The 11,338-nt window shown below is 41.6% G+C and overlaps 1 protein-coding gene across 1 annotated transcript in view; it reads left to right on the top strand.

Annotated features, from left to right (window-relative positions):
• Positions 1-2,955: 2,955 nt before the first annotated feature.
• LOC146866299 (uncharacterized) overlaps positions 2,956-11,338 on the top strand; it is a 34,091-nt gene continuing 25,708 nt past the window's right edge. The window contains exons 1-3 of the mRNA XM_085640833.1: positions 2,956-3,039; positions 5,911-5,976; positions 9,071-9,109. Of these exons, the coding sequence (XP_085496959.1) occupies positions 5,923-5,976; positions 9,071-9,109 (93 nt within the window). The 5' untranslated portion in view covers positions 2,956-3,039; positions 5,911-5,922. The remainder of the gene's footprint in view (positions 3,040-5,910; positions 5,977-9,070; positions 9,110-11,338) is intronic.

Below are 11,338 nucleotides of genomic sequence, written 5' to 3'. Positions count from 1 at the left end.
TAAATAAGGCAAAGTCTATCACCCACACAAGGATGGCGTAAAAAGAGGGCAACGCTAAAATTAGGACTAGGGAAAACCTGGTCTTAAACAGGTGAAACACGGAGAAATTTTTATTTCTCCTCGTTTTTGCTGTTTCCATGTGTGCTGCCTTTCTGCAGCACACATAGAAACAACATCAAATTGCCTATGATTGTTTATGTGCAGGAAGGTGATCCTTCCTGCACATAAACAATCAAAAAAAATTACGTTTTGCAACTTCTATGTGTACTGCATTAAGCAGCACACATAGGGGCCGATTCTGATCTGGGTCGGAAAGCTCTCCGACCGAGCCGGATCCGGAGTGTTTTCCGACCGAGCCGCAGTCCTGCAGTCCGACCAAGCGAGTACGATGCGGCCGCATGCTGCCGGACTCGGTTCGGTCAGACTCCCATAGAAGTTAATGGGAGCCGGTCGTACGATGCGTACATGGGCTCCCATTGACTGAATTGGTACGTCTCGCACAAGGGCACCCCCTACAGTGGGTACGCATCGGTGCCATCCGCACCGTACATGCCTGTGTTGGGGAGACCCTTGGGTCTCCCCCTGTGTCCAAGTCGTAAGGCTGCGGGTGACAGGGGGTCCGACACAGACCCCCAAAAGGCAACTTCCCAGACGTTCTGTGAGCCGGAAACTTCGGCTTGCACCGGCTGTCTGACGCGTGCATCGTACTGGCTTGGATGTAAATCGCATCCATTGCACGGCACGGTTCACTGACGGACGAGACGTACGGAGCGATTTGGACCCGGAAACGACTCGGTCGGTGAATTTCATGTTGCTCGCATCGTACTTGCTCGCTCGTACAGCTGTACGAGTCGGACGGAAAACACGCTTACGGCTCGTACTTTTTCCGTCCGGATTGCGTTCGGTGCCCTTCCGAGCGAGATCGGAATCGCCCCATAGAAGTTTCAAAACACCATGAATGATTTTTTATGTGCAGGAAGGGAAACCTTCCAGCATATAAAGAATCATTTCCCCCAACACAGAAATCCTTGCCCTTTGGTGCAAGGGTGCCTGCGTTGGTGCTAGGCAGCTGAACTCAGTGCCAATGCTAGAGTAAACCCAAAGGTGCCCTGCATTCTTGTGAATAAAGCACATCCCTGCGTTTTCAGAGTGGAGAAGCGTGGCCGTAGCAATGTTTGCTTAATGCCACGCTTCTCCATTCTGTTCTAAATATGCCCCTAAATGTGTTAGAATGGTATTGCCGTTTTGCCTAAGAACTCATGATAAATATGTTTTTAACTCAATAGTTTGGTACTTATGGGCAGCCTGGTCACACTTGAGGGAGCTGCCAGTCGCCCTGGGATTCTGACAGAGTATAAGTAGCAATACTTGTTGTTGGGGGTCTTATGCAGTTTATCTTTTGTTTTCATTCCTTTCATTGCACGTAGGCACAGGCACTTTGTTAGGAGCCTGAGATATAGCTGTGACTATACAGATCCTACCAATTGCATGTTTTGGCCGGTAGGCCAGATTTGAGATCATTGTTTTATGTGCGTTTATGTATTATTTAACTGTTTTCACTTATTGTATGGCTAAATGGCTGGAACAATAAATAAAATACATATTAAAAATACAACTATAGTTATACATAGGACAATTTCTGCAATCAAAGCACATTCATGCTACGAGTGTAGCTAATAAGTAGTGAAGCTATAGTTTACTGAAAAAGATATAATGAAGATTGGGGGAAAAGACTGCAGACCTTTGCACTCAGTGGAAGTCTAAAATGAAGAATCACTGAAGCAAAGTTCATACTTCTGGGTTCCTACTGGACAAATAGAGTGCCTGTACCTTTTTAGGCAAGTAATTAAGAAAATAAATAATTTTCCAGATGGTGTGCATTTCACAGTCTGAGCCTATATGTGATTAAATAATTCCATAGATTTGTTAAAATATTGTGTTTTGTCTTTTAGATTTTGCCATATAATTTACCTATGCTGCCAAACTTTGTAAAATCAATACACATTTTACGTCCCAGAGCAAGTATAAAGGACAACTAAGTGAAGTGGCAGAAAGAACCCATACATGAATTCTATACTCTGAGGGCCCAACATGAGATTTGCAGAACTGTAGAACATATATCAAACAACAACAAAATGTATCTACCGTATTCTTTTTGCGCGTGGCCCACTGTTCAGGGGAGCGATGGCCTGAACATAAGGCTCACAGTAAAATCATTAGAAAAAGGTGTGACAGGGGAATTATAGTAGAGCGGTTACAGTTCAGTTAATTGTTTTATATTGCTGTCTATTTTTACCTTTGTTTCTTATTTATGTTCCTGGCCGACTTAATTGCTCGCGTTAGAGTATCTAGAACATACTGTTAATAATGTCAATTCTGTGCTAGGTAACATACGGCAAGGATCGGCAGATTGGGATGACCTACAGCGAAATAGCACGACGCACCACTACTGAGGAAATAAACTCCTTACAGCAAGGACTACACACAAATCGAAATGTGGTCAAAGATGTGCATATTATTTAGTAGAGTAATACTCTAAACCTGAACTTGATCGAAAATAACGAAAACAATTAAAAATGTATTTAAAAAAAAAAGAAAATTAAGATATTCTTTAAAACCAACATATATTTAACAGACCGCCCATTATTCTTCATTTAATATTTTATTTTGGTAACCGCCATCTCCCTCCAAGTGGAAACTAAAAATACCCATTCAGGTCTCATTCTTCTTACTGGCTTTACAAATTTGAGGTCACCTTAAATGCATGGATTGAGGTTGAGAGTGTGGAGGCCGCCATTTTAAGTTTCTGTGGTGATGGTGATTTGTGGGTATCCTGTGTCATGCTAACCATACTTGGTGAAGAACATTCCACGTGTCAGCGAGACCAGTGACTCACACACGAGTATTACAACTCACAGGGACAGCCTGAGCCATGTAATCCGTTAAGCTTCCCAACACCTTTAAATTTCAGAAACATCCCCTTCCAGACAGACAAACCGGTGCAAACTGAGAGAATACTTCACTGCTCAAAGGAGAACGGTAAGACAAGGTCATTTCCACTTCTCTACAATGGCATTGATTCGTTGTGTTTTTTTATGTAATGGAAGCAGCTTTTCTAGTAATAGTATCCACGTCTGACACGTATAAAGTCATCGCAAATAGAATTGTGCATTGGTGCTACAATGGTGGGGACCATTTATTCCTAACTTTTTTATTGACCACAGAGAGGCAGCCATGCCCGGATTTTAACCTGTGATTTCTTCCCTGGGAGTTTAGCTCAGTGAGCTAACTTACTAGAGCAATACAATTATTGAGCTAAAAAAACATGTCCTGATGGCAGTCTGTGATTATTGTTTGTGTTCTGAGTGCTCAGGTGTGTTTTTGTCGGTATGCATTAAGATTTGTGTCAAGCCACAAAAGAACTACCTGTTTGGGACCTCTGTTGTCATTCCGGGAATGAAGCAAAGATAGGTTGGCCAATGATGACTTCCTGCTCTGTTATGGTGACGGATGCGACAGTGCCTTTTTCTTATTTCCTTAATTATTTAGCAGCATACATTAGAAGGGCATATTTCCGATATGTCTTTTTCCTCCCTAATATGCCATGAAAAAAATACAAGTATCAAGAACCCCCTGCAATAGCTTTAGAACTCCTAGGGCAGGGCAATATTATAATTATTATAATATTATAATTGTAGGCAAAAACCCTAGGGTTTTTGCCTACAATTATATGCCATGAAAAGAACAGTTGGGGCTGGCAATCAAGTTTTCATGAGATTTTTCCTTAGTATGTAAATGAAGGATAACTTATTTAAGAATGTTTTGCTGTGTGAAAATCATCAGAACAAGCGACCATATCTCAGTGGCCAATCTGTGCTATTAATTGAGGGTTGAGGGGGCAGCACTAGCAAGGATGCATTCCTCACTAGCAAATTAAGGACATGAATCATATTATTGCAACTATCACTGAGGACACTTTCAGTCTCTAAAGTAGATACTATGAGTCCTATTCACAGAGGCAGTGGGACCCCTAAAGCAGTAAGCATGCAGTGCTCTTTCACATACTCTTAGGTGCCTTTGTGAAATAGCCCCCAAAACATTTATAAGGGGAATAACACGGGAATATTTAGTGAATATTTATGTACAATAATTGGAATGAAAAATGTCTGTCTTATATGCACTTTTGCAAACAAGGGGGTTGGATATTTCGGCAGATACACAAAGGCACGTACAATTATGTAAAAGAGTACACACCTCTAGTCCTTACTCATAAATGCTACTGCGAATCAGCTACATTATTTAATTACGGAATTGTAACCAGATATATGGGGCGTTAAACTCTACCAAATAAACAGGACTACATTACTAGTTATTTCTTATTTATTTGCAACACGTGATTTTATGCACTTCGTGGACGTCATGTATAATTTAAAGTCCCTATACAGCCGTCACCTGTCTATTTCTGTATCTTCGGTCTGTCTGTCGAGTTATCTGTTCAGCACACAATACTGATTTACGGGATTTAACTAATTGATGTAATCATATAAATACACGTAATTAGGTGAATAAACAGTTGTACGACTACACGAATGTGTTAGAAACCCGCAAACATCTGGTTAGTGTGTGTAAGTCCTATTCAAACCTTCCACTATGCCTCTATGGGGTTTGTATCGTACAATAGGGTGTGAACACTTTGTCGCTGCTCATTCACACTGACACGCTTCCCACAGATTGTAACACAGAGCAAAAACAAATGATCATTGCCCAATGTTGTTTTTTCATGCAGATGTAGGCGCGTCATCATACAAACTTCCATAATAGGAAAAATTAGGGTATGGTTTACAACTTAGTACAGCTCAAGAAGGTTTGTCCAATGTCAGTGCATCTTCAAAACAGCTGAAGATTTTGGTAAGCATTGCAAAATGTTTGTGGTGTGAAATGCATGTTCCATGGGACTTAAATGCAGTTTGGCAGTCATTTTAAAAGCTGACTCATGGAACCGATATTTCACTTAAATGAAGGTGGGCCTGCTCTACCTGTGTGCTAATGTTTGCCCATAGACAGGGCTGGTGCGGGTCTTGGAACCTGTTTTACATGAACTATAAATGAAACCTCAAGTTCTTACATTACTTACTTTCTTGGGCTGTGTGGTTCCTTACACTCCCCCTTCCTCTCCTGATAGAGCCAGCTCTGTTTTGCAGAGTCTTGCCCTGATGACCTTGAATAATTCTTGAACAGAATGTTTTAAATTCCGTTTTCCTTTAATTTATTTTTTAATGTGGGTGATGTTTGGGAGTCTATTACAGACATTTTACAGAGAAATGTGCTTGTTTCATGCAACAATCTATAAAAAAAAGTTTCTTTTAGATCAAAACAGAACCTCATATATGAGAAATGGGAGGGTGTTACAGAGATTATATTCAGTAATATTAGTGAGCTGGTGCTCTGGTACAATATTAAAAACACACTTCAATATCCCTGAATATTAGATGTGAGCACATTTAGAATTTGGACGAGTGTGCCTGTGCATTGTCAGTGACCTGGCCAAAGAGGGCATGAAAGAACTGAAATTGGATAATAAATTCAAAGCTGTTCCAAAGAGAGGACCCCAAAATACGTTTGGCCCGAGGCTCCGAGAATCCTTAGGATGTCCCTGGGCTGGTGTTGTCTGGTTCTGCTGTTACTCCTCCAGACGTTGTGTTGGTCAGTTTTGATGTTCAGGGTATGGGATGAGACCAACTCACCTGACTGGGAGAAGTGCCAGAGTTGCAACCGAGTGGCTATATGTGTATGATTATCTACATCTCTGTTAACAACTCTTAATAGATTTACATTCTATGATATAAAGTAGATGAAATAGAGTCATAACATGAATGTTTTTCTACAGTAAATATACTTTTTCATTTTTAGATCTAGCTCACCATGAAGAAAATATTCATCCTTGTTTGCGTTTTGGCTTTAGCTTTATGTGCTGTGGTAAGTAACATGTATTCCTAATGCAGGTTGTGCGCATCTCATATGCCACTACATTTACAACTGAATGCACCATTGTGACTTGGGTCCTGTTTATTTATTGTGACTTAAAATGTAAGCATGAAAAAGCCATAGGTACCTGTATATTTTATATACAGCTAAATATATTTACAGAAAACCACACAACAATATTGTGACTTAATAAATGCATGCATAGCACGCAAAATTCTAAGCTTCACAAAAGAACATTTTTGCGAAACATTATATACATTTGGGGGCTTATGTATCAAAGAATGGTTTTGCGATTCTCAAATAGCGATTTTTAGAGACTTGCTATTTGAGAATCGCAAAACGAGATGTAATTAAAAATTAGCAAATATTTTGCGATCCCTTAGCATTGATTAATTGTGAGTTGCAAATTGCGAGTCGCAATTAAGGAATGGCTTCCCATTCAATTCTATGAGCCAAGAGGCCCATAGGAATGAATGGGAATTGCATGCGCAATTTGCGAGTACCCAATAGGTACTCACAAATTGCGCATGCAATTTCAAGGGTGCAAGGGTTCCAAAAGGACACCCTGTTGCACCCCTGAAATGTGTATGTGTGCACATGTGGCATACATACATGCCCTAAATGCATGAATGCGCTCCACATGGCACTTTGAAAAATGCAAAAAAGTGAATTTTTCAAAGAAAACACAAATTACCACCAACCTGAAGTTGGTGGTAATTTGGGAGTTCTTAAGCCAAAATCGCACAACTTAGGTGCTTCCTACATTGCATTTAAGGAATCGCAATTTGCCATTCCTTAAATGTAATCGCAAAATAGGGAATCACAAATTTTGAGATTCCCTATTTTGCGATGGCCTTTTGGGATGATAGATCCTAAAAGGCCTTTTCCCGTTCGCAAACGGGCCGATTCTGAGAATCGGCCCATTTGCGAATGGGAAAAGGGCTTGATACATATGCCCCAAAGTTATTAGTCTACCTATAGTGAAAGGAAGCACCATTTTGCAAAGGAAATCCCAAAGACAAAAAGTAAAATTGTTCCAGCTTGATGGTATAGTTCCTCAAATGTTCATAGCAGCTTTTTAAGTCTTTATTAAGTCCGCACACCTGCTTGAGGGACATCTTTATAAAATAAACAGGTAAAACTACTCAAATAGTCCATCTTTAATCAAAAGACTGCTCAATAGGCACACTAATTCAGGGTATGGAGTATTAACTGGGTACTCTTTGGAGGTGCTCTTATTGAAAACCCTTAATGCTTTCTATTGATTACTTGTTATTGTCTTTCCTTTTTTTTTTAGTTTTATATAGCACAAATTTGACCCGAAGGTATCAGTGTGCTTTACATGAGGACCAGTTGCATTAAGCAAGGACCCGCAGGCACAGGGGGGCAGATTTACAAGCTCCTTGCCCCACCCATACGTCACTTTTCCTATGTTAAAAATGACACAAAAGTATCACAAGGGTCTTGTAAACAAGCCCCAGGGAGATTAAGTGATTTGCCCAGAATCATAGGATGTTGAGCGTCATTGCCGAGACTCGAACCCGGAATCCCAGATTAGAGATCGATGGCCCTAGGCTACATCCTCTCGCGAGCCTCTCTATTGCCCATCAACAACATTGTGAGTGTTTTTCACCCCATGCTGCCCTTGGCCAGAAAGCAAACCATTAAATGCCAGAACAGATGTGATTGGAATTCATAACTCTATGCCTCTAACCACAAAAATCTCCAAGATCATGATCCCTCTTACCTCAAGTGAGTCGTCTGTGCCATTGTACCAGACTCCTTGGGGCTTACAACTGGCTTCTACCAATCTACCATCAGTTTGTCCTTACAATTCCAAACGATTTACTGGAAGAACGTCAACGTTCAAGGCCAGATTCTCAGGAACTTTCCATAGTTCAAGAAAACTGTGAAAAGACATTTTTTCTGCTCAGTTTAGGGCCTTTCAGCTCTGATCGAAAGATCATGCTTTCCACTTAGCATCCTAACCATTTCCACATATCCGTGTCTGATTTGTCAGGTAGCCAATACAGAGTTAGTTCCAACTCGTTTATTCTAAGGCTTTTTCCTCAGGACAACTTCTCCAAGAGCACATTACATGACGTGTCCACCTCAACGAAGGATGTCGTGTTTATATTGCTTGTGTCGTCCCACCCACAGCTCCTGGCACTTTGAGGCAGCATTTATTTACAAAATCAACAAATAAATACAAATAAATAAACCATTGATTTGTAACATACTTTTTATGGCCTAACTAAAAGGTAAGCCTGGTAATGGGTGGTTGGTATATAAAATCCCTGTTTCCAGGGACATATTTTAGCAATGAAATGCCTGTCCTGTTTTGGGCAGCCGTGAAATACACTCAGTGGCAAGGGGCATTAATCTATTGTGTCTAGAAATAGTTTAGGAGATGAAGTGTAGATGTACCTGTAGCCACAGAGATATCATCGGTAAATTGAGCCCACCATGTTTGCAAACATCTTTTGATGAAACCAATGAGTTCCACACAGAGATTAGACAGTACGTTCAATGTAATAACTGATATTGGTCACACCGCCCATATTTGTGATTGGAATTCACTGTTCGTATATTATAATACCGAAGAGAAGTATATTTGTAGGGCTCGGAGATGTGCTAGAGACTAGAGTTGTCATGGACCTCCCATTCATAAATGTAATGACAAGCACTATCTGCTCTTCACCCCATAGCAAAAAGTGTCAATCCAACATTTATTACACAAATAATGTCAGGCTAGATCCTTGATATGTGCTAATGCCATGTGGTCCTCAACCCAGTGGTTCTCAACCCTATGTGGTTCTCAACCCCGAAAATAAACTCTCCAGAGTGACCAATGTGGTGATGAAGCAAGAACCTCAATTAGGGGCAGCACGGAGTAGCAGCGTCTACCCTTTGCTTACCCTTATGTGCCCATGGCTCTGTTATTGCTGTCCCTGTTTTCAGGGATCATGAATGAAGTGGCAAGAAAAGACCGTAAAAGCAGTAATCATATTAGACTTATTGTTATACACATATTCGACATATTAACACATTTTCTGTTTTTTTGTGTTGTCTGTATTTTCTTTAGACTGAGGAGAAGCATGAACGCCGCAAAAGGGCTTTAGACGTAAGTTCCTCATTTTATGTTTGTTTTCTCCATTGCGGTAGACACAAATTAGAAAAGTTGATGTGCTGTGCTGTGACAGGGGCAACTAGCATGCCTATTACACTCAGCACCAGGAAATGAGGGGCATGAAGGCGGATTTATGAAAATCATAAGGCGGACCTAGTCTAAGATGCTGCATTGTGTACCACTGCTCAGTTGAAACATTACTACCTATACTGTTCCTCTTCTGTGTATTAGCAAAGCTTGCACTTTCCTGTCACAAATGGGGTACCTGTTCTGTATATATGAATGAAACTTCCCCTGCTTCCCCTAATGTACTTGTTTTGTGAGTGAGCAAACGTTACACTGTTGGCAGAGAATTTATCATCAGTCTGGGTGTGAGGTAATGCTGTTGCCTGCACAACTGTGTTCTGTGTGAGAGAAGCTGCCACTGATAACTGCTCTGTAACAGTTCTATGTGAGGAGAACTGGTAATACTGTCTGCACTGCATTCCTCTTCAATAGTACTACCCATCCCATACCTGCATAGATGTCCTTGACTTATCTTCTTCTAAAGAAGTACATTGTTAAAAGCTCTCCTCCTTAAGTGCTACACCAGGAGGCACCCTGAAGACACTTGTTAGAAATGGGATTCCTCGTTTGGCTGAGGTATGCACCCAGGCCAGGCAGGAATCACCACTCAAGTCAGGACAAACTAAAAGGTAACGGGTGCTCTCCATCTTGTGGCTTGGCACAGAGCAGTCCGGCTCATCTAAAGAAGCAATGTGCAAATTATTTGTGCAACACACACACAGTACCACAATTAAAACACCACAAATGGCGCCACACAGGTTTATAAAAATAGGTTATTATATTATCATCAGAACAAGACCAAAACAACAAAAATCCAATGTCTAGAAGTTGAGATATGAATTTTTAAAGATTAAATGCAAAAACAGTGCTTAGGAGTTACTAGCGGTCAAAAGGTTACTTGAGGTCGAGAGGGACTGTGCAAATCCAAAGTTCAGGCCACATGCGACGAATGGCAGGCCGCCTACAGGACCCACATTAAGCGCGCTGAGAAAGTACCTTGGATAGAGCAAAGCATCGACGCCGAGGACTCGATGCGTCGATCTTTTCATGCAGTCGGGTCACTGTTTCATCGTTGAGCTTCACTGAGCTGAAGGCAATGCATTGTCATTGAGCCACACAGAGCGTTATTGTCAGGCCGAAAAGAGTGTGGCACTGCTGTTGTCGAACAGCCTCTGCGCCAGCGTTGAAGGACGATGCGTCAGTGCCGTCTAGTGCAGTGTTGACGATGTGGCGGTTTTGTAGCAAAACAGCTGCATAACCCACTTCTAAGGCTCAGAATTTGGAGAGGGCACCTCAGGCAAGGGTAGGACTCACAGATAGCAGAGTCCAGCACCACCAGCAGAATTGTAGGAAGTCTTTTGTGTCCCTGAGACTTCAGAAAACAGGAGGCGAGGCAACAAGCCCTTGGAGATCTCTGGAGGAAAGGCAAAGTCCAGCTGTCCTTCCAGCAGAGTCAGGGCGCAGCAGGGCAATAAAACAGAAAATCAGCCCTTCCAGAAAAGCAGCCCAGTTGAGTCCTTTAAGCAGCACAGCAGTTCTTCTGACAGTGGTTCAGTTCAAGATCCAGAAGCGTCTCATTTTAGGGGATCAGAGAGCCAGTACTTATATCCAAAAGTGCCTTAGATGTAGAGGGTGACTTCAAAGCAGCTCTTTGGAGTACACAGGGATCCCTTTCAATGAAGCCCTGTCTACCAAGCTATTTGTGGGGGATAATCACTCCTTTGTGTGTGGATAGGATACTACCTATTGAAGTGTAAGTGTCAGCCCCTCCTATTCCTCTTTGCCCAGGATGACCCATCAGAATGCAGATGAATGCATATAAGTGCTCATAATACAGATGAGCCTCACCTTCCTGTGTTTGTGGCTATCAGAGGGAATGCACAAAGTGTAGCTTTCACCCACCCCAGATCTGTATTGGAGATAGGCTGTCAGGCACATAGAGCAGTAAGTGCAGAGACATGTCCACTTGCTAAAAGTGAGCTGATGTAAAGAGGTTGTGGAAAACCATAACCTGCGTGAAGCACCGCGTGGACGCGGAGGTCTCTACAAATGTAAACCTGAATAATCACAATTTGATCAGCAATTTTTCAATGTCGCTCATGTGCATAAAAACACAAAAACTTTAAAGCAATAGTCATATGATATTTATGTTAAATG

Source organism: Triturus cristatus, chromosome 2_1 (genome assembly GCF_964204655.1).
Source record: "Triturus cristatus chromosome 2_1, aTriCri1.1, whole genome shotgun sequence".
Classification (NCBI taxonomy): Eukaryota; Metazoa; Chordata; class Amphibia; order Caudata; family Salamandridae; genus Triturus; species Triturus cristatus.
This window is presented reverse-complemented; position numbering and strand designations above follow the sequence as displayed.